General features: G+C 31.5%; 7 protein-coding genes across 10 annotated transcripts; 2 read left to right on the forward strand and 5 right to left on the reverse strand.

The window, feature by feature from the left end:
- Positions 1 to 3,107: 3,107 nt before the first annotated feature.
- LOC106718175 lies at positions 3,108 to 5,267 on the reverse strand. 3 transcript variants are annotated; one of them, XM_014512185.2, is made up of 5 exons: positions 5,087 to 5,267; positions 4,301 to 4,960; positions 4,139 to 4,222; positions 3,730 to 3,866; positions 3,108 to 3,425 (listed from the first exon to the last, which is right to left on the reverse strand). In XM_014512185.2, the coding sequence occupies exons 1-5, from the start codon at positions 5,097 to 5,099 to the stop codon at positions 3,141 to 3,143; spliced, it is 1,179 nt and encodes a 392-aa protein (XP_014367671.2). In that variant the 5' UTR covers positions 5,100 to 5,267; the 3' UTR covers positions 3,108 to 3,140. The 3 variants fall into 3 exon arrangements, with proteins under 3 accessions (XP_014367671.2, XP_014367673.2, XP_045535818.1); XM_014512187.2 differs by lacking the exon at positions 3,108 to 3,425 and having other exon boundaries at positions 3,775 to 3,852; XM_045679862.1 differs by lacking the exons at positions 3,108 to 3,425; positions 3,730 to 3,866 and adding an exon at positions 3,924 to 3,995.
- A 492-nt stretch (positions 5,268 to 5,759) lies between these two features.
- Positions 5,760 to 7,013, reverse strand: LOC123721333 (protein C1orf194). The gene is made up of 3 exons (XM_045679856.1): positions 6,701 to 7,013; positions 6,258 to 6,426; positions 5,760 to 5,923 (listed from the first exon to the last, which is right to left on the reverse strand). Exons 1-3 carry the CDS (start codon positions 6,880 to 6,882, stop codon positions 5,783 to 5,785), a joined length of 492 nt encoding a protein of 163 aa, XP_045535812.1. The 5' UTR covers positions 6,883 to 7,013; the 3' UTR covers positions 5,760 to 5,782.
- Positions 7,014 to 7,258: 245 nt separating this feature from the next.
- Positions 7,259 to 12,031, forward strand: LOC106718242 (serine/arginine-rich splicing factor 2). Of its 2 annotated transcripts, XR_001357371.2 has the most exons (5): positions 7,259 to 7,602; positions 7,706 to 7,846; positions 8,615 to 8,791; positions 10,550 to 10,615; positions 11,350 to 12,031. XR_001357371.2 is itself a non-coding variant. In XM_014512283.2 (4 exons), exons 1-3 carry the CDS (start codon positions 7,421 to 7,423, stop codon positions 8,781 to 8,783), a joined length of 492 nt encoding a protein of 163 aa, XP_014367769.1. In that variant the 5' UTR covers positions 7,259 to 7,420; the 3' UTR covers positions 8,784 to 8,791; positions 10,550 to 10,701. The 2 variants fall into 2 exon arrangements, 1 of the variants encoding a protein (XP_014367769.1); XM_014512283.2 differs by lacking the exon at positions 11,350 to 12,031 and having other exon boundaries at positions 10,550 to 10,701.
- A 2,103-nt stretch (positions 12,032 to 14,134) lies between these two features.
- LOC106718026 (U3 small nucleolar RNA-interacting protein 2) lies at positions 14,135 to 15,509 on the reverse strand (the record flags this gene model as incomplete). Its single annotated transcript, XM_014512016.2, has 1 exon — positions 14,135 to 15,509. A coding segment is annotated over exon 1 (1,338 nt), but the record flags the coding sequence as incomplete, so codon positions are not given.
- A 1,099-nt stretch (positions 15,510 to 16,608) lies between these two features.
- Positions 16,609 to 17,419, reverse strand: LOC123721334 (INO80 complex subunit C). The gene is made up of 2 exons (XM_045679863.1): positions 17,220 to 17,419; positions 16,609 to 16,974 (listed from the first exon to the last, which is right to left on the reverse strand). Exons 1-2 carry the CDS (start codon positions 17,377 to 17,379, stop codon positions 16,775 to 16,777), a joined length of 360 nt encoding a protein of 119 aa, XP_045535819.1. The 5' UTR covers positions 17,380 to 17,419; the 3' UTR covers positions 16,609 to 16,774.
- A 307-nt stretch (positions 17,420 to 17,726) lies between these two features.
- Positions 17,727 to 20,131, forward strand: LOC106718071 (ribosome biogenesis regulatory protein homolog). Its single transcript, XM_014512067.2, has 5 exons — positions 17,727 to 17,943; positions 18,195 to 18,473; positions 18,960 to 19,179; positions 19,359 to 19,621; positions 19,951 to 20,131. The coding sequence occupies exons 1-5, from the start codon at positions 17,795 to 17,797 to the stop codon at positions 20,099 to 20,101; spliced, it is 1,062 nt and encodes a 353-aa protein (XP_014367553.2). The 5' UTR covers positions 17,727 to 17,794; the 3' UTR covers positions 20,102 to 20,131.
- Positions 20,132 to 23,056: 2,925 nt separating this feature from the next.
- Positions 23,057 to 25,454, reverse strand: LOC106718027 (DNA fragmentation factor subunit beta). The gene is made up of 4 exons (XM_014512017.2): positions 25,283 to 25,454; positions 24,951 to 25,086; positions 24,455 to 24,643; positions 23,057 to 23,688 (listed from the first exon to the last, which is right to left on the reverse strand). The coding sequence occupies exons 1-4, from the start codon at positions 25,385 to 25,387 to the stop codon at positions 23,057 to 23,059; spliced, it is 1,062 nt and encodes a 353-aa protein (XP_014367503.2). The 5' UTR covers positions 25,388 to 25,454.
- Between the last annotated feature and the right edge of the window lie 254 nt (positions 25,455 to 25,708).

Consider the following 25,708-nt stretch of genomic DNA (forward strand, 5'->3'; position numbering starts at 1 on the left):
TGTAAAAATTGCTTAAACTTTTTGTACATTGTACAAGCAAACCGTCATTGGGCAGGTCTCATGTAATTATGTCCGTGTTATATTTGTTTAAGAATTATCGATATGTTGTTAAATTTGCAACAATAATATTTACTCACTTCATTGAATCGTTTAGTAGAAAAACAATAATACAAATAAATAATCTAAAATATCCAAAAAAAAAATTCAAAAACAAAAATTAACTATAAAAAAAGTAATATTACTCATTTTAGATAATTTTAATGTAAATGGCCTTAAAATAAAATACAATCTTGTTTAATTGTGAACAAAAAATGTATAGATATGAATTTGTACCAATATTTTATAGCTAGTTAATATCAGTTACTATGGAACATAATATGCAAAAAAAAAACTAGTTATTCAATGTACAAATTGGTTTGATTTGTACACTCAAAGAATTAAATTTGCTTCCCATCTTGTCACCATAAAATTTATAATAAAACACATGTGTTGCTATAATAAGTTTTTTCACGCGTAAAGTGACGTTTCACAGTAATGAGTAGAGAAGAACATCCTGTACACAACAAAAAATCTAGCATTAATCAACAGATAAAGGTTATTGACTAGCACAGTGTTTCCCAAAGTGGGCGATAACGCCCCCTTGGAGGCGTTTGAAACCTAAGAGGGGGCGAGAGGAGGCCCAAAAAATGGGGGGAATAGAAATTAATTAAAGTAATTAAATCGTGGTTTTTAAGTTTTAGGGCTGAATAAAAATTAGGGGCGCTCTGAAATATAATTGATTTTCAAAGGGGGCGGTGAAAGAAATAAGTTTGACAATCACTGGACTAGCACATTATTATTTGAAACGTTACATAAATTGCCATTTTTTTACATGTTCCGTTACTTATGTGGGTTTCGACTGCACTGACTTTGATTGACATATACAGTTGAACTTGGATAAGAGAGAGTCCAAGGGACCGCGATATTTTACTCCATTATAAAGGTTTTTCATTTATCCAGGTTCGACTGTATTGTGATCTCTTTTTGTTTTTTTTGTTGGTGCTTATGAGATATGACAAAATGTACCAACACAATTCACTTCAATCGAAACCTAAAGTTACTGTCTCAACACATTTTGGATGTATTTTTCTTTATACGATTTTCCCATCTTAATTTAACAGCCAATCGTATTAATAATGTATAAAAAATAAGACTTCAATATATTGTAGATTTTTTTTTTATAAAAAATCTTTTGTTTTCTAGAATTGTAGATAAAAACAAAAAAAAATATTTAAATATTTTTATTCACTTTCCGTTTGTGTATAAAAATATAGGTAAATAGTAAATTAATAGAAAAAATGTATTTACTTGAAAACTGATTTATTAAAGATACGGTCTAAAAAAATATTTGTTTATTTATGAAGACCACATTTGAAGTTTCATTGACAATGACATTGGTCTTGAACCATCTATGGTTCTAGGTCTGATCTAAATAAACTCCATTGTCTATGATTCATCCAATATCCTTTTGCCAAGAAGTTAGCATAATCTTATCACATTTCTCTGATAAATTAAAACATTATAATAATTTTTCTATTTTATTTTTTATCTCGATAAAATTAAATGTATTTTTTTATTTCTTTATTACAAAATTAAAGCTGTTTTAGTTAAACTTTAAAACATGTGTCAATGACTGTTAAAATACAATATAACCTGGATAAGCGATAGTCCAATGGAACGCAATATTTTTTTCACTTACGTAGGTCGTCCGACGGGACCGAGAGTCATTGCTCTCCGAAGTGAAAACGACGGTTATTTCGATAATAAATTCAATATTAAAGTCCATTAACATATTTTTTTATGTTTCGCTTCTTCCATTTTTTCAATATTGCTTATGTATTAGCTTACTCATAATTCTATGTATTTTATGTATCATCACTGCCAATACAATATTAGCTATTAACAGTATTTTTAAACGGTTAAACAAGGTTTAAACGGTTTTTTATTAAAGTAGTTTATAACAGTTATTATTTCTCACATTTATATTTTTAGGACAGATTAAAAAAAAACATTAACATATCCGTTCGCACGAATAATGTGTTCTAAATCATATTTAGCGTATAAGAAACATATAATTGTAAAATTTAATTGCAACGTTTATGTACCAATTGTTTTGGAGCTTTCGTAACGATGTCAATGAATTCAAAGGTGACTGGGTTTTTTCATCATTTTTATTCGTGTTAAAATCAATGTTATGGTTTAAATTAACTGTTGTACAGATAATTGTGTAATAAAGAGTATAAAAATCGACGTTTTTTTTTCTTTTTAACTACCCAAACCATGTTTCGAATCCCCGCGCGAAAAAAAAACAATAATATGAACATAACATATTATGTTACCCAGTGATAATGTAGCTTTCTAATGGCATGAGTTTTTAAAATCCCTACAATAGTTTTTGTTTTTTGAGTTTATTCATTACATACAAAAATACAAATCTTTCCTCTTTATATTAGTACTAGCTCTTACCCGCGACTCCGTCTTCACGGAATAAAAAAAATGCACACAAGCTAAAAAAGTTCCTATGTCCGTCTCCGAGTTCTAAGCTACCTCCCCATCAATTTTCAGCTAAATCAGTTCGACCGATCTTAGTTATAAATAGTGTAACTAACACGACTTTCTTTTATACATATAGATAGAACATTATCCCACACACAACTCACGCCTATAACCCAGAGGAGTAGACAGAGATCACGGACCTCCATTTGGCGTGGCCAAACGAATCTCCGCAAACCACTTTTCGCCATTTCGGGAGACGGAACGTGACGGGTGGCGAACTGCGTCGCCGTCATTTTCTCCTGGGATTACATACATATCGCTATGTGCCGGTTGCATCACGATGTTTTCCTTCACTGTAAGAACGTCAAATAAATGTACATATGTAAATCGAAAAACACATTGGTATATGGCGGGATTCGAACCCAAGATCTGCAGATTACAAATCAAGTGTAACTCCTGAGCCACCGTGGTTTATCCATTTCATTTATCCCATTGTTCAAATAAATAGAGAATAAGTTTTTGAATAGTATTTCGACACTGAGAACTGGTAAAAAAAAAAAAAATTTGGGTGAATTATTTTTATTAATAAAATATATTTTTTTCTATTAATCTTCAAGATCTTTCAACACACTGTCTATATATCGAGACAATTTGATCATAGGATTAACAACTTTCTTCACTCTACGACAATTACAATTTTGACTGCACGAACGTTTAGGTGGATTGTTATCACCGAGCCATCTATTTGTCGTCGAACTGTTGAATATACGAATTCTAGGAGAAAATGTTTCTACGATTGGTAAACAATTACAAGCGTGATTGTCATCCTTTATTTTATGTCTTACATTTCTTCTGTTTCGTCGTCCAATATTTATCAATTTTATATGTTCCTAGAAAATATAACATAACATTAAAGCTATTATAATTCTTTTCAAATATCTTGGCGGCCCTAGGTCATAGGCGTGCTGCGCAGTGCTCCTCGCAACTCGCTACGCCCCAATCTAAATTTTATTCTGCACAGCAACTCGCGCGCAGGTTCCCGCCAACATATCTTTAAATATTTATACCTATTTATATAGTTCATAATAGGCTGATGAGAGTGACAACGGAAACTATTTATTAAAAATATTCTCAGGACGTCAAATTCCGAAATTAAACATCTCTATGAGATGGACCCTTTTTCGTTGTTGTTACCTTTATAGTGCTCGATGTTGGAGTTCCTTTGGAATTATGTGAGGGAGTATAATGTTTTTTATTGTAATTAATGTTGCCGGAATCTAGTTCATCATTTTCAAATTTAATAGGCGAAACGTAGGGCTGCAAAATATCACCTAAAATTTAATATTTTCTAAATTTTGGTAAAGTATTCATTTTTAATTTATTATTACCGCCTGTAATTTCGAAATGGATTTCCACAAAGAAATTCTCGTTTGAATTTGTTGCTTGTGCTGCGGATCACGCTGAAATAACCCCAAGACTAACATCAACAAAATTTTATTTAACAAAAGAAAATAGATTTAATATGGTAGTAATCCATCAGTAACTTCATCTATTATTTGTTCTCAATATTAAGAAGTGTTTCGACATAATAATTTAAACTTACACATTTTATTAACCCCCTTCCAAAGAATATCGCAAAATAACACAGCGGTTAAAAGTTGAGTGCTGCAGTCGTAATAACAATTGCCTGGAAATTGAAAAAGAGAATATTAAAATCTTGTAATGTTTTACAAAAAGGAGCATCGTTTAAAAAAACGTATATTACCACGATTCAGCCGCATAACTTGGTAAGCGAAAGATACCAAACCCGACCATATCGCCAATAAACTATTGTCGTACTCCACCGACTTGTAAACAGTGCAGTGTTTCAGAGATTTTACTATAGGCTCCTCGGTTTTATCAATAAAAGATTGTTTGGCATATTTCTCTAAACACTGAACATTTTCTTTCATAGCTTCGAGTTGCATATTAACACTGTCCTCGATGTTTTGTTTGACCACCTTTAACTCTGTAGTAAGGTCTGAATTGGTCTCTATTTCTTTCTCTAAAGTGTTGGAGGTTTCTTGGTACGTTACGGCGTTGTTATTATCGTTAGAAAGATCGTACGTTTGGTCTGAATTTACGATGGTCTCGCTTGATTCTTGGAAGCCGCAGAAGTTGTCAATGAAGTCGTCAGTGCTGACGCTGGTGAGAGTGCCTGCATCACTGCCCATGCAGCTCTGCATGCGGCCATCGCTGTTGCAGGAGCTCAACTGGTTGCAAAAATGTCGCCGCGCGCGCCGCTCCTCCAGCTCTTTATGCAATATCTTTTCTTGACATGATCTATCTCTCAACACTTGAGCGCCATCTATTTGATTTTTCTCCAGAGATTTGTATTGCTCGTATAGATACCAAGACTGCACTCGCTTGGCCTTTTTAGCTGGATCTAAATATATAAATATTTTGATTAATATTTTTTTTTTTTTAATAAAAGTAGAGTATAGCATAAACTGTGGATTAAATCTTTATCTTCCAAGCGAATAATAAAACACAAAATAAAAACATTACTTACGTCGCGTTTCCATTTATTTTAGATTCTTGCCGTTGAACTATATTTTATATTGGTTTAAAACATACGCACATTGTCACAAGTACTAGGTTGTACCGAAAACTACCGAAAATGTTAATTTAGAAACGGTTACTATATTGAAATCAATATATTTTTATGAAGATAAGAAGAAGATGGTGATTTGCCGAAAGTCACATTATTTATGAGAAACAAAAGATTTTATGACAGATTTGTACATAGCGTAATATTTATAAAAAAAGGTTATACTTTTAGAAATGAAAGTGTTAAAAAGTGCATTTGTAAGTTCAATGATTTGTCCAGTCCATTTATCAAAGTATCTTTCAAAATTTCAGATAATTTATTCAAAATCAACCCATCTTCAATATTTCTATGAACAAAGATAATGAGGTAACGAAATCAGATATGAAGGCTGTGGACAACAGGCTGAAAAGGAATCGAGCGGGATTTAATCCAAATCTATCTAATAACACTTTAGGCGCAGGATACTTTGGGTTATTAGTGACAAAACTCTCGACAAAAAAACGACGTTCCTTTTATTTTCTCTAAAAAAACTTAAACTTCCATATAAATGGAAATTTCCGCAGTGGGAAACCACGATTAATCGCTACAGAATCAGAAATAATAAAACATTATAGACTTATACATTTAATCCGAGACAAAATTATAACCAAACACAAGTTAGTAGAAGAAAATTGCTCCTCCGGCAGGTTGTCTACTATAACCAGGATTAGTCTGCGACGAATGGACGCCGGAGTTCATTAGTTTTACGCTAAACGGTGATTTCCTTTCAGTGATGCCGCCGCGCTTCATGGGATGGCCCTGAAAAAAAATTAACCTTAATAATTGAGCACGATGATTAAGATTACTACTGTATAATGATCTAACCAAAAAAAATAATAATACTTAAATCAATTACATCATTACAGTGCCATCGACTTCATCTTTATGCGAAAAAATCGTTTAATAAGAACTAGTGGCACCGAACTAGTAATTTTATCAGCCAAAATTGTACTTGCACTCTTCAAAACCTTACTGAACTACATTAAATTAACTAATAACTAAATCCGAGAGACTTAAAGCCTAGACCGACATCCAAAAATCCAGTGAAGTGAAAGTGAAGTTCAGTTACTCGAGCAAGCGAGAGGAAACTTACTAAAGGTATCTTGGGCTTAGGTGGCTTGCCGACAGTATTTCTGAGGCGCCTCCAAGTCTCGCAACCACGGGTCTCGGGTTGCAAGTACAAATCTTCTTTATCGGCGAAATGTTCATAGGAGTGGTCATATGTTGCAGCTAGGATTATGTCCAAACTGTCTTCTGGAATTCTAGTACATTTTTCTAAATTAATACATAAATTTCAACATTATATAAAATAAGTCGTTATCTCGTTACAAATGTAAAAATCTAGAAAAGTGAATTTTATCGTTGAATAAAAGAAACCTCTAACAAAACTGAATACAGAAATGCTTAAGCTAGATTGGTTACGCTAGTTACTTAACAGTGTATACCTATTAATGAGGGACTCTTAGGAACAGATTTCCTTAAGCTCCTGAGTAGCGATACTTAGTGTTTAAAATACTGTGGTAGAGATCCACTTACGAGAACGGGTGATAAAAACTTAATTTCCTAACACTAGCTAATGTGTGGTGTGAAAAAAGCCTTGAGCCTGCTGGTACTCCATGTTTCTCGGTGGTAGACAATACTATATCCTTAGAAAGATGCCCCTCTTTTCGCAAGTCTGGAAGTAGCTTTCTGTTTCTGACTTGCTTTATCCCAGCCATGTTGAAAACCTAAATTACCATTAATTTACTCGATTTTGTTTTTTATACTGATAAATAGGATTATCTACAACTCAATTTATAGTTTACAAAAATTTGTCATATTTTAAGTCATTTTGACTACAAACTATAAAAAAAACCATGGCAACAAGATATCTAGGGTGACACAGCGACCCAAAGTTATTTAAAATGATAAATGACCTAAATACATTTAATTGTAGCTCTATACAGAGGTATCTGTAATTTACTATTATTAAATTAATTTTAAAACACGTAAACTTTATTTTTACGCAGCCAGAGCTACAGAGCTATTAGAGTGCATGGCAACACTGAATTTATCAATAGACAAAGTGGAACCACAAATAGGAAAAAGGAAGTGAACAATTTAATTTTAGTCTATGATTTGCATGGCTTGGACGCGGTTGTCTTTTTAGAAGTGCATAATTGTGAAACTTTTCCGTGACGCCATCTTGCTTGCCTTTCGTTTCGTGGTTTCACTTATTCTTTTGACTGTAATACAAAGGATCGAAATAATATCAAAATGAGCTACGGCAGGCCGCCGCCACGAATAGATGGCATGGTTTCATTGAAAGTAGATAATTTAACATATCGGACTACCGCTGAAGATTTACGAAGAGTATTCGAGAGGTGTGGCGACGTTGGCGACATATATATTCCCAGAGATCGTTATACACGTGAAAGCAGAGGATTCGCCTTTGTGAGGTAAAACACATAAAATAATTTTCATTGCATTACAAAAAAAATGTCCCGCCATTTTGTAAGGATTTTACAAACATGCACATGTTTATTTTGTGGTTATTTTTAGGTTCTTCGATAGACGCGATGCCGAAGATGCATTGGATTCCTTGGACGGGAGGATGTTAGATGGCAGGGAACTTCGTGTTCAAATGGCGCGCTACGGGCGCCCATCTTCACCATACCGAAGTCGTTACGATCGCCGTCGCAGGTATTTATTCTATTCCTATAATAACACGAGCAAACCGTTAATCTAACTGTGGTTAGATGTCTTTAATTTCTTGTAATTTTACTGGTTGTCAATGTTCCAACCACTAATTATTTTTATACTCAACATGGTGCCTAATTAAAAATTACCGTTTCCCCCCAATTGGCACGCATGCTTTATGATGGTGACTCACGTTCGATCTTCACTTTAAAACTCTTAGATACATTCTCCGCCCCAAAATCATCAAATCTGATACTGAATTCCCTTTGGTAAAGAGAAACGTAAAGTTGATAAATGTTATGAAATAATAATTTTCAATTTGATAAGGTCTTAAAAACATTTATTGACATCAAGCATGCAGTAACCTGATTTTTTTACACCCAATACCTTTTTTAATTAAAACTTGCACCTTTACTTTAAATTCATTCAATTTAAGCACATGTTGTCAAAGTTTAAAATATTTCTTGTAATTTAACAGCATTATGAAAGCCTTAACCTATCTCAAATATTCCTATGAAATTAGAATGATAATAACAAAATATATTTCTTTCCAACATTTTGATCCAACTTGCATCTCTTAACAGATGTAGGTACCTAATGCTTATTGTTGGATTATTGGTAATTTTAAACCACTATCTTATCATCAATTTCACCACAGATTAATAACAAAATTTATCTACAGTTTAATCAGCTTAAACATTGTTTCAAGTATCGGTTAAACACTGCCAAAGTAAATCAGTGAACTAAGTGTTGTGTGATAATTTCTTTTAGCTTATCGCGTTCTCGGTCTCGTTCACGTCGTCGATCCAGGTCCCGTTCGCGGTCGAAGCGGCGTTCGTACTCCCGCAGCCGCTCCCGCTCCCGCTCTCGATCCGACTCGAAGAGCTCCCGTGGACGCTCCCGTAGCCACAGCCGCTCCCGCTCGCGCTCCCGTCATTGAAGTAATGGGTGAGTATTAATATACAATTAGGTATTTTATTTATAGTCCCAAGTTAGCAGTTCAGCAGAGTAAAGTTTGATTGGTGAGATTTCTTAAAAATTTATTCTCATATTTTCAATAACTAGTACAGATTCTAGTCCAGTGATAGTCAAACTTATTTCTTTCACCGCCCCCTTTGAAAATCAATTATATTTCAGAGCCCCCTAATTTTTATTCAGCCCTAAAACTTAAAAACCACAATTTCATTACTTTAATTAACCCTTAATTCGATGGTGTCCAGTGTGACGAACAACTAATTAAAAAAAATCTACTGAACTAGTTTAGAGAAAAATACATAAGATTTTGATTTTAGTGCATAGGTAACATATAACAGATTTAGTAAAAAATATAATTTGAATAATAAAACACTCAAAATGTCAGTTTTTGTCGAAAGTGGCGTCGACGCCGAAGTAATCTGTTTTGCTCAGGGTGTTTTGTTCTATTTTTATTGATTTTTACTAACTTTTAGACCATGTCTGTATTAATTTATATTGCTGATATTATATATATCTAGAAAATAAGATAATCACGAGCTTCTACACTCATTTTCACTATTTTATCTCGCTCTAAATCTCTTGTCCGTCACACCGGACACTGTCGATTACTACGTGAAACTAGCTGTCCGGTGTGACGAACATTGCCAAATACGCTACGATTAACGCCTTTTTGTTATATTTATTGTTTTTTGCACAATATCACATGTGGTTGAATGTATTCTTCTATAAATGCTTATTTTGTTGTTTTGCGTTTTTACAGAAGCATTTGCATGGACGCATTAACAAGATATTAGCTTTAGTACCAAAACATCGTGCCCCATCTGAAGCTAGTAATAAATCACCAAATCACCCTCACCAGATCCATATTTTTCATCTTCTGCACCTTCAATAACTTCTTCTTTGGAATGGCTTAATTTATTAGACATTGACGAATTTGAACATGAAAGAGACTTTGAGCCCTAAAAGTAGTAAAAAGACTACTGTCTTTTGCATGAAATGTGACGTAAGACTATTTTTTACAGGGAAGAACCCTCGTAATTGCCATTTGAAATTTCATACAAAATAATTTTTATATTCATAGTCATATTTGATTACAATTATTAATTAATTTTTGTTTTTGGTGTGTATTTGTTGTATTTATCATTTCTGTTAGTCATTTGGTAGAGTCCGCCCCAACGGACATGTTGTTTCGTTACATACTTGACAATGTCCGCTGTGACGGACATGTGGTTTATCATAAACTGTCCAGCACTAATTTTTTTTAGCATTTTTCCTGTACTTATTTCATATCCAAAAATATGACTTTACTATAAAAAAACAGTTTTTTTGTTACAAAAAATTTCGTCGAATTAAGGGTTAATTTCAATGCCCTCCATTTTTTGGGCCCCTTATCGCCCCTCCTAGGTTTCAAACGCCCCCAAGGAGGCCTTATCGCCCACTTTGGGAAACACTGTTCTAGACCAATAATACGCCACATAATCACAAAAATTTCAACTTTTGATGCTTGTTCCTCTGTTTTACTATTTATTTGATTGTCCTTAAAAGTACTGTCCAGTTGAAACTGAACTAGGCTGACCAAAATTTATAGCTCTTCTATTATTCTAGACAACAAATTCAACACTGCCCTGCAAAATATTTTTTGGATTACTGTGGGTCTTGTGTAAAGAAGAAAATGTTGAAAAAAAAATTCTTCATAAAATATTTAATTTATAAATATGTTATTTAATGCAGGTTAAATGTACCAGCTAGAAGCTTGTGCTGGATAGAAAGATGAGAAGCAAAGCAGCCCCTGGCAAGGTACTAGCACCTCTAAATTTAAGCAAAAACAGACCTACCTATGACAATCATAGCGGCAAACATTCATTGTAACAAATTGTTTTTTGTGTTTAGTTTTAAGTTTTTAAACTTAATATCAAGTATTGTAACAATTTGTAATTTTTTTTTTTTTCAAAAACAAAATTATGTATACAAGCCTCATTCAAAGGCTATTCATAAATATTTCATATATTAGGTTATTTTCTTGCAATTACTTTAATTTTGAACAGTTTAGATTGTTATTTATATAAAATTCAATATGTACACAAGTCTAAGATTTACACACAAAATTTTATTGTAGTTTAATATTTTTTTTTAATAATTAATTCAACAGATTGTAAATGTAATTAATAGTATTACACTGACTCCAAAGTCGAGAGATGTAATTTCAGGTATAAAATTATCTAATGTCCAAGGTCATCATGTCCAACCATGGGATTAATGGGCTAAATTGGGAAATTTTATGGCACAACTTCAAATGGTAACTAATTTCGTTATCCAAGTCAAAAACACTTTTTTAAATGTAATAACTCTAGTTTCTTAGAGCCCTGATTGTAACAAGCGAGTAACCAGAACAAACTATTTTTTATGGCATAATATGTTTCTACATTCTTAATTTACTATTAAAAAGTAAGCCTATGTTGTGTCTGGCATCATTTTATTTTGTAAGCTTTACATAATTAATGTAATATTAACTTGAATGTTGGTATGCTCAGGGCGTGGAGTTTGCTGGGAGAGCGAGCGGTTTGCGGGAAGGGGGGGTTTTGCTGATTGCTGACAACTGCTGATTTGCTGTTGTTGCAGTGAATAAGTTATGAGTAAACTTTTATAATTAATTGACAAACCGAGACACGCATTACGTCGGTACATTTGGCTGCCGCTAACTCATTATCACATCACCTTTTATGTCTAAATCAAACAGGTGGATTATTTTAGCATTTTTATAATTTTCAAATATTATTAATTTGCTAATATAAATTGTGAATAGTTCAGTATAAAATAGACTGGATGCAGCCAGTGGAGTGTTGTTTTTGGGGTTAGTAAGAACTAATGTGAGCATTTGTTTGGCAGGCCGGTGCTGCTCGCTGGCCTGTTTGCTGTGGCAGTCCTGTGCTGTGTAAGCTGTGTTTGCAGATGCGCGCGTCTAGGTTTATTGGCGACAGCAGAAACACCCTCCTGCCCTGTTATACCCACACCTTGACAACCTTTTAAGGATATATTTTTAAATGTGTTTCGAGTTTGCATCATTTTAGGTGTTTTAAGGAATAGGTTGTTGACGCAAATGACTAATTGAACCTAATCTCTTCCTTAAAACTTTTCAAGAAAGAAGACGCGTGGGAAAGAGGTTAATCAGCAAAAATGAAGTATAATTTTGTCTTAATAAATTTAGTAATAGAATAAAATGTTTTTTTATTTTAAACCTTTATAAATCCTTGAAGTAAAACCATATTTTCTGGTTTTAGTCTGAAGCAATGTTGCTAATACAAAATTTGTACATCATGTTTTCAAAAATGAACTTAAATTTTCAAAGCTTTACACAAACTTGATATGTGGAGCTGTGATTCAACACTAAGTTTAAAGCTCATCTAACTATGCAAGTACAAATTAAATTGAACTGCTTAATACATGTAAGGCGTGAGCTGATCTGCAAGTCATTTTAGTTGAGTTACCCATGTATGCCACCAAATTGAAGCCTTTGTTCAAACCCTCAGATGAAGAATTATATAGATATGGCATGCGCGTTCACCCGTAAGGGACAGATAGAGAGTACTATAGACTATACCTATATATAAGTGAGAGGATTGGGGTTACCAGTTATTTGTTTTGTCCCGAAAATGAATAATTACGATATAATTTAATATAGACCAATTTATATATTCCCAATTAAATTGTAATTAATAAACGTAATAAATATAAAAAACAATGCGTAATTTTTGTTTATGTGACTAAGATTACATAAACAGAATTTTTTAGTAATACTTAGTCAGGTCATAAATTCTGTTACATGTTTAATATAAAATAATTGAAACAAGTTTATTCATTATGTGACCATTTATATACCAAAATGAACTTAACAAAACATAGATTCTTATGACACTAAAGTTTATTCAAAATGACCTCCGTGATTTTGAATACAGGCCTTCAATCTGCTCGGCCAGTCGTCTATCACAGCACGAACGAGGTCCATGTCAATATCGGCGGCTGCCTTAATCAAGGATGTCTTGAGTGACTCCAAAAAAAGAATTTCCCGATATTTTTTTCCCGCGTACCGCTTCAACAAAGCGCGGCATCTCTTCAGTCTTAGGTCCATTAGACGAGCATTCAAACGATGTCCTATTTTTCTTCGATATGCACGAAGCCCTAAGTCTTCATAAAAAGCTACAAAAAACATACCAATATTATAGTCATATAATTTTAAATTACTCTGTATATCATTACAGTGAACACTACATGTAAAACTACTTAATATTAAACTATTTTGATTGTAATTTCTAAGAAACAAAATTTACATGGGACAAATTAAAAAGCATACTCTTTAAAATCAACGGGATAAGAAAGTATCAAATATTTAAAAACACAGCATATACCAGAATTAAAAACTCCTTTTGAAATCTGTTGAAAATAGTATAAAAATGTGAATTGTTTCATTTATATACATTATACATACTATAATTTATTTCCCCTAAATTCAGGGTAATTTTTACAACAAGATGGTGGTATTATTTTTACGGGTAATAACCAACCAATTTGAAAAGAAGTTTAATATGGCCGCTTGTTTCCCAGATCTACAGTATATTATTTGACACAAATGACATCTGCGTTTGGGCGCATAATGTTCGAAAAATACTATTTTATTTTAGCTGATTTTACCCGTATTTTAACATATTAGTTATTACAAAGACTGTAAAGAACAACTAGTTTGTATTTTCTTCCTTATTTTGTATGAATACATGTGAATAAGTGCGTAGTTTCAGTACTTACGAGTGAAAGGTTATGTTTTTCTCTTTTCGCTCACTACGGCTTTTACAACCGACGATACAGCAGTATACCATGTTTTATAAACTTTACCTTACTAAAACTGTAATATCAAAATATTTTTGCACAATTACAGCCACTAAGTACTCACAATTTTCGAAAAATAGCACGAATGTCAAACTTTGTTAGGGACAACCTAGGTTGTTTGTAGGGGACAACCTTTGTTCCAAACAAAGCCCAAACCCTGGTACGCAGAAAGGGACGGAAGATAGTAATCCCTGTCTTTGTCACGTCACAGGAATTGTGTATAACTGTATCTCTCTCACTCACGGTATTATTATTACCGTGTCATAGACTTGTTCAAACCATTTGACAAAATGAGTGTTGCCATGAGCAATCTTTCAATTTATACTGTTGTCAATCCAGTGCAGTATTTGTGGATGCATATGAGGAAATAGTATAAAGTGTTTAATAATAAAAGACTAAATTAATATAACATTTTTATATAAAAACTTATGACTTAGAAGTAAAATTTATTATTAATAATCCATTTTTAGCATTGTTCTGCTTGAACCATCTTCCAAATTTATGTTCTTGACCTACCGCAGCATACAATTGTGTGCCATCTTTTGTAAATTGCATACAGTTTATAAAACCATTTGCCTGTATACTGAACAATGGCATAATTTTTCTAAATGCCTCGTACACTTTCCATAATCTGATACTGTTGTCATAAGATCCTGAGGCAAACATGTCAGAATTTAAGAGTGTTGCTAAACTTGTTATCCATCTTGGGACATTGTTTTCTGATCCATGAGCTTCAGGAACAGTACATAATGGTTTCTTTTTCAATACGCTCCACACACAAAGTGATCCATTATCACTGCCCGATACAAAATGTTCTTCATCTAATAATTTAACTTCATCCAAACTACCTACAGGTCCATTAAATATAAGTTGTGATTCTTCTACAATTTTCCATATTCTCACTGAGGTATCACGACTTCCTGCAGTGATAGCCCGTTCTCTGGTTAAAGCATCAATGGAAGTTATTGGAGCTTGATGACCAAACAATGTTTCAACATATGCCATTTCATCTAATGACCAGATTTTAATAGATCTATCCTTACTTGCTGAGTACAAATCGTGTGTATTTCTTCTAAAAACAAGGCCTGTTACAATGTCTTTATGACCATTGAAAGTGCGTACATGTTTCATTGTGTGTGGATCCCATATATTTATGCTAGATGATTCATCCGAGGTAGCTAAGAACTTCGAATCTGAAGAAATAGCAACAGATGTTACACTGCCTTTGAAGAAATTAGAATGAGTTTTAAATGTTAAGCAGCCGAGTTTTCTTTTATCTTTGATTCCCCATTTAATAAGACATCCCGATTTGCAACCGGTGAATGCATACTGTCCATCAAGACTGACACAAACACATGTGAGTGTGAGCCGGTGTTCCCTGGCACGGATTAACTTGGAATCCTTTTCTGTTGGTGCAATATAACTATCCGCGACATTAACACGTAGTTTACCTTTCTGTTCCAAATAGTCCTTTTGTAATCGTTTCTCTATCGCATCATCTAACTCTTTTGCCTCTGCTCTTTTTGCTTCCTCTTTTTCAATTTCTTCTAAATATTTTTTTGCCAATCTTAGCTTCTTTTCTTCAGCAGTTTCATGATCACTTTCAGATTCTTCAGCATCGGAAAACTTTTTAATGTCTAATTCGCTATCAGAAGATTCTTGACCATTTTCTAGGTTAGGTGCGTTTTGTTTTTTTGACTTGGGTTTGTTTATTTTTTCACCTTTTCTTTTGAATACTTGCCTCGATTTACCTTTTTGAAAAAACGATGAAGACATTTTATCTAAGTTAATTTATTTATATATGACCAACAAATATTTTTCATAAATTTAAATAACTACCAGCGCCAAGAAACTTTATTAACACGCTGGATTGGCATTTGACATCTAGTCTAACTCTTCATTTTGACATCCGTGTCATTTTAACGTGCGTTCGGAAATTTTGGCGCTTTTTAAGTAATGTCTTGAACATTCTGCTTATTACATTTATCTTTTATAACAACGATGTTCTATTTATTTCATTGAAATTATAATGTCGTAAATTTATCTTTAAATTAATGTGATTTCAATGGTAAATTATCACCAAATTAAATTACTTGGTATTTTTTATTTTATTTATTAAGGCATTGGATATCGTTGTCCTTTAGCCTTTAATAAATTTGTGCAAATTGTTATTGCTATAATGTGTAAGGATATAAAGATGATAAGTTTGACAATTAATGCCTATAAAGCATGAATTAATTGTGTAAGAGATTTAATATTGTACTTAATGGACGGGTGTCATGGTGTTCAGACACGTACGTTCCTCCGTATGTGCGGCGGAGCGGTCTTGTTATAAAATTAATAAAAGAATTAAGTACTATTATTTAGTAATTTTTTTACTTGTTGAATTTATTACAGTTGTTCGACTATGTATCGCACAGTTAACCAAAAAAATACTTAACACCATTCTTTTTGTTTGTTAACATCTCAATTTTTAGTTTAATCTTTTATTTAGAAAGAAAGAATAGAAAGAAACAACTGTATTTATATTGTAATTTAAAAAAAAACGGGATATTTTCGATTGTAGGTTTTATTAGGACAACAACTGAAAATCAAACAGATTCATAACCGATTTTACTCCAACCATTTCTAGTGAATTTTCAAACTAATCAACCTTAAATAGATACACTATCACTATTACTAGACTATACTTACTAAACTCTTTGCACACTATAGCGAATACTACAAAATACTTCGACAACTCGAAGTCAATCAACAATATTAATACCATGGTAAAAATCTTTTATTATTTATTTACAGCCATAGATTAAATTTTGAGACAGAAAATTAGTATTTCTTCTATTTTTCCCACCCAGAATAAAACTAGTAGAATATTTAAAAAGAATTAATAAGATATATTTGCTGTCAATGTATGTAATCATAAAAGGTATGGTGGATACCTGGCAATACAACAAATTACACTTTTAATTTTTTATTTACAAATCATTATACCTTAATAATTTGAATAACATCTTGCAAAACAGAGAAAAACTGCCTTTTGAAGAAAATGTCACTCAAAGACTGTCATCCTGTATTTCTTTATCCAACAATTGTATTCGCTCCTCTTAATTGCAAATAACCAGCAGTAATGTCCATTGGCAAACTTCTTATGGTTGCAAACTCTTCTACATTACAGTAGAACAGTTTTGAATGTCGATCCACGTAGGGTGCTGGTAATCCAGATATATCTGAATACTTTTTTGTTGGTTTAAATGTTGGTGGTGCATTAATGGAGTAATCTAAAAAAACATAGTTTCTTTCAGAAAATTCAACATTCATAGATTTCTAGATACCTATCTAGATTACAAATAAATAAATTTTGATATTGTTTTATCATAATGAAGGATTATAAATCTGTAGATATTATCATAAGGAAGACGGAAATCAAGAGACACATCTAATATTTTTATAAAACGTTTTTAGAAGTACGCATTTGTACCAAATTAAAAGGGAGTATCTTAACCAATCGTTATTGGAAACTTACACAAAACAGCATCATCTGGCCAAGGCAAAGCCCTCTCAGCTGTTAATATTTGTTTCAGTGATCTCCACATTCGTTTCTTGCAACCACTTTTAACGATAAATTTGTTTTCAACTTTAAAGGGATAACTTTTCTCGGTATCCGTTGTTGTAGTAGTATACATTTTAATATTTGACTACAAATGCAACTTTATCTGAATAATAAAAAAATACCAATATCTTAGTCTTACTTTGTTGACATACTTGCCATTGACAGTCAACAAAACCACGGAGTATATAAAATAAGACGAGCTTTCTTCTTGCTCACGATTTTGAGTCTATTAAAAATATTTTTCATTTATTAAATGCTGTTGTTTGTTAAAAATTGCCCATTTCACACGTCTCAACAGAGGTAAAATTTGCAGAGTATACTTATTTTTTTCAATAATTAACGAGATACTAAAAATATAAATCCTGTGCTCATATGTCATTTAACTGCACGTGGTGGTTAGAATCTGTGTAGATAGACGTAAAACTTTTTTACAAATGTCAAAGCAAACGTGAGATTTAGGTTAAGTTTTTGCGTATTATTGTAAGAAAATGGATATAGTAAATGAAATTTTAGAAAGAGAGCAAAAGAAAGCCGAGAAATATAAACCAATAACCGTTGAGAAACATTTAGATGTCGAGTTCGATGTTGGAACACTTCTTGCTTCGGACACAAATGACTTGGATTTAAAAGTTTTACAGTAAGTAGAAAACATAATTATATCTAAAACCACTTCTTATGTATGTAAATTTAAAAAATTACATCATATATTATGATATATTCATATACTTCAATTCATCAGTACTTTGATTAATTTGGAAAAGTTTAAAATTTTATTATAACCTAAGTTAGGTATAAAACTACTTCAAGAACATTTCTGTATTGTTATGGCAATGTAAAGCTGCTGATCTACAAAATTCACATTTTCTAAAACTGTTTTTCTTTTTATAGACGTGACAATGAAAGAGACAAGTATTTGGAGGCATTAACCAGAGATAATACACAATTATTATTAAATAAAGTATGGGAACTACCTACTGAGAGAATAGATGAGGCGATAGTTGTAAGACTGCCAGTGCCTAAAACTTTACTGCCTCGGTCTAAGCCGGTGCCTAAGCCTAAACCTCTGACTAAATGGCAAGAGTTTGCTAAAGCAAAGGGTATTACAAAGAAAAAGAAGGACAAAGCACAGTGGGATGAACAGTTACAAAAATGGGTACCATTATTTGGGTGAGTTATTTAAGTTTGAGTAAAAGAACTAAAATAATTGAATTATTAAAGAAATGCTCTATCACAATTAATTTTGTTTATGGACTCAGCTCAACTAAAATTGATGACCGATTGAAACTAATCTGCTTTGCTCAAGGCATGTATCGGTGAAGCAGATCAGTGAACTGGTCTCACTTCATCTCAATTTATACCTGCCTAGAGATGTGTGTTGTGTTTTGATGAGCTAGTTGCAAGATGTAAACTACCCAATCAGTTTTAATTAGACTCTGTGACTTGCAGACTTGGAACTGGTTCAGAGCTGATTTACACACCTTTAGTATTATTGATATATTATAGTTTTGTTAGTAAATAGTTTTTTTTAAGTTTTCTGTTTGATTTAGACAAAATGATCTTTATAGTATGTAGTTCATTTATCAAAGAAATTACTAAATAAGTGAATTTAGTTGGTTATTTTAATTTAATTTAATTAACCATTTACCTTTCTAGATTTAAGAAAGCCGCAGCTGAAAAAGAGAAGAATTGGCTCATAGAAGTACCACAGAATGCTGATCCAATGACAGACATGTATGAAAAGAAAGCTAGTGAAAAGTCAGAAAAGGTGGCCAAGAATGAACTGCAAAGACTTAAGAACATTGCCAGAGCTAGGAAAGTAAAAATTCCTAGAGTTGGAATACCTGTGACATCTGATAAAGCTAGTGCAACACAGGTATGTTATTTAAATGTTGTTTTGTACTCATAGTTTGATGTCATATGAATTGATAAAATTGTTGCCATATTTATCAAAACTAAATTACCCATTTATCTTGACATAAGAGAAAAGATATTAATTGAAAAGAAATAAGGTCTCCAGTGTTTTAATACAGTACTATATGTATTCTGTTCCAGCTTGCAACAGCAGCAGTTGTAGCGAAGGCATCAACAGCATCTCTTGGTAAATTCCAAGACAAACTACCGAAAGAAAAGGAGGCGCGCGGAAAAGGTATTCATGAGTTAATACCTGGCAAAGAGAGGAAACGTAAAGCACCAATACCAACACCTCAACAAGAGAAACAAAATAATTTGAATCTTATTGACAAAATATTGAATAAGAGACCCAAAATTGATATGGAGAAGGCTGTCGCCAAACACATACACACTGAACAAATACAGTAAGTACTAATCATATTTGGACATTGATTACAGTCATACCTGGATAAAGAGAAACCTCTATAATCAATTAATTGTTTGGTTGTGCCAGACCTCCATAAACGAGAAACTCGTGTTAGAGAGAAATGACGCGGTCCCTTGGATTCTCGCATATCTACACATTAAAACACAATTTTTTTTAACTTAGCATCTTTGAAAATTTTAAGATAATAACATAATATTATATATGTATAAATTTTTTAATCAATTCTGACCAAAAAGAAAATATGTGGCTGGTCAAAATTTCAAATTAGTTGTTGACCATTATTGTCATATTAAACTTTCATTATAGGAGGTCGGAAGAAAAGAAAACAGCTAAACCGAGTAAAGGAAAACGCAAAACCAAGGGAGTCAATGCTACGAATTTCACAGCCAAGAAACCTAAAGCTGGCAAAGGACAAAGAAATCCTAACAAAAAAGCCACTGGAAGAAAGAGGAGATAAAATTGTTCTTACATAATTTGTTTGGTAATAAATTTTTTAACTATAAATAGTACCTTTATATTAGACCTTCACATTTCATCCTACAATTTCCATAAATTTTAAATAAGGCAACCCATATAATAATTATTTTTGTCTGATATATCTTTTTAACTATACTTATCATTACGAAACACGCATTTTGAATGAAATAAAACGAATTTTATTAATTTAATTACTTTTTTATATTTTTCTATAGTATTGTTTGCAATGAGAATAGTTACTAAAACAATGGAACTTATACAAAGTACAATTGCCCGGAAATGTAATAAAAAACAATAATTTTCACATATACAGTTGTACCTGGATAAGTGAGGACCCTCTATCATTTTAGACGGAACTCGATAAGCGATAACCTCAGATTCAGGAACCTTTATAAGTGAGAGAAATATCACGGTCATTTGAACTCTTGCTTATCCAGATTAGACTGTATTTGATACGTAAACATTTCAATTGCCTGCAGTTATAACAAATTAATTTAAAAAGCTTGTAATTCTCACTACAAAGTTATACTTATGTGGTACATAAGTTATTATTTTCCTAACTAGTAAGTTCCTAATTATATTATATATAATATATTATCAGATCTTGGAATGGGTTAATAATACTGTAAATCGAGAACATCTAAATACTACGTAACATATGAACACCTTCTACTCGCAAACAACTATAAAGCTCTATTGGAAGCGTCTACTGTTACCATTATATATATATTTTTTGTTTTCATGATATCATAAATATATATTACATTTAAAAAGTAAAATGCGTTAAACTACTCTGACCCGGTAGTCGTAAGTAAAACAAAATTATAGTGTCACAAAATCATTGTCTAACTTGTGGTATTTATATTTTGCACTTATTTAGTACTTCTGTACGAAATCATGTGTCCATTTCTATGGACTTGTCATATAATCACAAAAAAATTATATTTAAACAAACATTATAAAGCCAATAATAAAATAGATTACAGCCTGACCACAAATATAGAAACCCTAGCCATATTACAAAAAACTTCTTATTACTTTGTCCGCGTTAGAGAGTGATGTAATAAAGAAGACAATTGAAGCGCCTTCAGGTCGGGATTTTTAGATTCCTGCTTAAGTTATACCAGGCATTAGTAAATCTAATTTGGCATGTGATATTAAAAAATAGAACTCAGTTAAGTCTGGATAGAATTCTATAATCTTATTTTGACTGTTAACATATTTAAAACAAATTAAAAATAGGATATCTTAGTAGACATTGTATAGCTGCATGCAAAATACAAATCTAAGCAACAGCCATTTTAACACTAACTACCATTAAATAGCGTTGAATTAAAACAACATTGCGTTTTCACAAATCCAACTACATACAAACCATACATTTAAACTACACACAACCTAACCAGCCTTTATATATTTATACAGTAATGCAACATATAATACTTAAGCTTATATATGTATGATATCACAATAACATTATCTCTACATAATATTGCTGATTATTCATATTTACTAATATTTATATCTAATATATAGTTTGTCTACATACAAGTATTATCTAGTCAAATATCAAACTTACAGTAAGTTTAGAAAAATAGAATCCATAGAAAAATAATGAGGCTAATATGATTCCTCTTTAAGTTCATTTGAAGAAAAGTACAGTCCTTTGCATAACGTGAATAAAATTATAAAAAATAAAACATCAAATGTACAAATAAAAATTCTACTATTCATACAGAAATTTAAAAAAAAATGTATTTTTAATAATTGATAAAAAATCATAAATTCGCAAATGATTCAATTATTTAATATCTACATATAATAAATAATATAATGTTCATATGGGCCAGTATTATTAAGAAAAAATTATAAAAAATATAAAAGTATGTATAAATTGTTTATTTTATCTATGGTAAAAACAACCTAATGTGTTAAAAATAAACTAGAAAAATTATGTGGCTATCTATAACCCTGTAGTTTATTAAAAGTATTGAAAGTTTAAAAACTCATTAATTATTTAACAAATATTAAAAATAAATATTAACTAACTTTAAATAGGAATATCATCCTCAACATAGTATAAAAATATTTTTTAAGATAAAGCTATAAATGCACATTACTATAATTTTTTTTCTAAATCTAGGTGACCATAATTGAACATTGCTAAAAATACGCCGAACATTCCTTATTGATATATTTAACATAAAAATAATATTTTTGTTGATAAATTTTGGCACAGAAAAGTTCACATAAATTTCTAAAGGTTTGTTTAAATTTATGTTGTGTGAACATATAATTATACTGGCAACACTGAAACAACAATGGCCATTTATTTCACAAATTAATTTATCAAATTATAATAAGTCTAAAAATTTTTACTATTCTAAAGGGGAGAGGAATTGTAACGAGAGAATATAAAATTATGATCAAAATTTTACAAATGACTAGTTATTATTTTGTTTAAATTTTATAAAACTCTACTTTCTTCACCAATTTTGTTTTATATGAGTTTTTTTAGTTCCATACAGCTTATGATATAATATATTCTAACTTTACCTCTTTGTTTTGTAAGAATTTAAATGAATTTATTATTTCTTTCTATTCTTACATAAAAACACACACAACTCATTTTTTTTATATGTAACACCCTATGTGCATATTTAATAGAACTCTTAGATGATTCTGTGCTGTAAATTTCCATTACTATTTAATACTAAGCTCTTAAATATTGATATAATACATCAATTTTCATTTCATTCATCAAAAAATATGAAAAATAAACAAATAAAATACAAGATTTAACTTAAAAATAATTAATATCACAGGTTTTAAAACAGTAATAGTAGAATGAAAAATATATCTATCTATGTACAATATATATGTATATATTATATAACAATATAAACACAATGACAGTCAATTTTTAATAAACAATTTAAAATCTTTGCTTCGAGCATGTTTTGCAAACTGTATAGACATCTGACGTAGCATCATGTCTTCCCTTATAATGGCACACAATGTGTACCAATTTTAAATTTTCCCGCGTAAATATTTGCAGATAATATCTATCTGTATCAATGTTGCCATCGCTGTGACTTTCTTCACAGCTTATACAAAAACAATTACCTAGTTGTAATGCTTCGAAAGCTTTGAAAATGCTGGGTATAATTGAACGTGACAGTTCAATTTTATGATCGAGATTCCAAGTCTGGAAAATAATTCTTTCCTCGCGGCTACGGTACGGATTGATAACGTGTTCCCCGTTGTAACTGCATTTATCAATATTCCATAAACCACCGCATTGGAATAGACCACTATCGGAGCATAAACGATAGTTACTATGAACTTTTCTATTGAAATAGCTTCCATTGTAACTGTTTGACTCAAGTTTCTTTTGTAGTTCTATAAGGAATTTATCAATAAGTTGCTTACCATGCCCATTCTTAGAATGTATGTAGAAGTCTGATGATTTTAATGCAGTTTTAGTTTTATAATAATAGCCTCTCATTCTCTCCTTAGCTCGTTTGCACATTGATTGCTCCTTCGTCTTCTCAGATAACTCTAATCCTGAATTAATCAAAATGGGTTATTAAAAAAGAATGTGGTATTTATAGCAAAAAGAATTATTCAAATCAGCAACCATACAATGTAAGTCGAAGTCAAAACCCATCAAATAACATATTCAAAATTAAAATTGACTTAAATATAAAATAGACTAAACAATAATGTTAACGAAGCATTCAGTAAGTGCTTTTTTACGCTACAGTCAAGAACAAGGTCTTATCCAAGCTTTTAACCGCAACCAACAACAATAGGCTAAAACTTTTTGTAATGCAGTTGAAGTACACTGCAGTTTTCACGATACCGGTTTCAATAGAAAACAAGAGCTCTTAAAATTATTAATTTCAAGTATTGTTTGTAGTCAACAATACTCTATAATGTAAGCTCTTACGATTTTCAAGCCAGTAATGCGCATTAAATATAGCAATTGTTATTAACTTTTTATTGAGCCTTTGCTGATCAAAATAAATCCAAGTTGATCTTAATCCAAGTTGCAGGGGCTTTAAGAGCCAGTACACGATTTTTAAGTGCTTATGACTGATTTAGCACCTGAGCAAGTTGGGTATAACTGTCTATTATAATAGTGGGTGTACAGTACTTTGTATAAAACCTATGAAAGAAAATATATTTTGAAAAAAAAAAAAAGAGACCTTGTTTATAAAGATGGGACTTTTCACATTGGTTTAGAGTACTCATACAAAGAGTAAGCAAAAGTATGATTAAGTATATTTAGTAGGTTAACTTTGGATAAATGCATAGAATAGATATTTACCTTCAAACCAATTTGGATCTTCAGTTCTATCACTAAGCAAGGTTTTAGCATCATCAGCGGCTGCAATATATTTCTGGAAAACTTTAAACTTATCCCTAATATTGGTGTTGAGGAATTCTTTAGCGGCAATACCAGTATCAATGTAATCCTTTTTTGATGACCTTATTAAATTGTAGTAGAAGTCAAAATCTGAAATAAGATGTGTACTATTAACTAAAAAAAAGATTTAAATAGTGGACAAGTAATGAGTCATTAGTTTATGTAATTATAAAATTATATAAACACCATAAAACAGTTTAAATAGTAACAATATATTAAAAGTAATTGAAAAAAAAATTAAAGCATCTTACGTTTTTTATTAATTTGACATCCTTTTTTTAGTTTCATAAAAATTAATTTTAAATAATAATTTCATAAAAATTATAACTAAAAAAAGTTTTTCGGAATAAACAAATATATTCTATGCTTATAAAACGTTATATTTTGTATAACATACCAGTTACCATTTTTTGTTTCTTGGTCAACAAAATGAATAAAGTCTGAGGTGGTAGGGTCGCAAGATAATCGTCGTCGTCCACCTGCGTCCCGTCCTCGGCCACAAAAAGGCGACACTCCGCGCAGCTGACATTGAACTGGGAACCGTCAAATTAAATTAGGTCAAGGTTCGATTAAAATGGGTCAAGGGAAGCTGTCCTTGGCCCAATTCGTCTAGGCGTATTAATAGATTTAAAAATATATAATAGTTTTTCGATTAAAGAAGGATAAAGGTCATCTAGTTAACGTTAAATTATTATTTTATAAAACAATGAAGTCAATTAATAAACTTACACTTAGTTTTTGACATGATTTCTCTATTAACTCTTTTAAGTTCTCCGCAGCGACTCCAATCTTTTTCTCCCTTTTAACGTCTGTCACTTTATACCCTTTTTTCATCGTGTAAAAATAAATTATCACAATAATAAAATAAAAGATAAAAATACACAGCCACTGTACACAGTGTTCGCGCGTCAATCACAAAATGTGTCAAAAGCAAAGTACAAAATGTCAAATTATGCTGTGAAGTGTTGACATTTAAGAATTCTTAAAGTTACACTTCGTTTAGCCTGATCAGATTTAAAGCGCCCCTGTCTCGGGGGCGCTACAATCTTTTTTAATATTGAAACATTCAACATCTCCGTTACATTTTTATTAAATCCAGTATTTTAGACTTATTCCATGTTAGTTCCATGCCATAATTATTTCATACTATTTATG

Source organism: Papilio machaon, chromosome 10 (assembly GCF_912999745.1).
Source record: "Papilio machaon chromosome 10, ilPapMach1.1, whole genome shotgun sequence".
Classification (NCBI taxonomy): Eukaryota; Metazoa; Arthropoda; class Insecta; order Lepidoptera; family Papilionidae; genus Papilio; species Papilio machaon.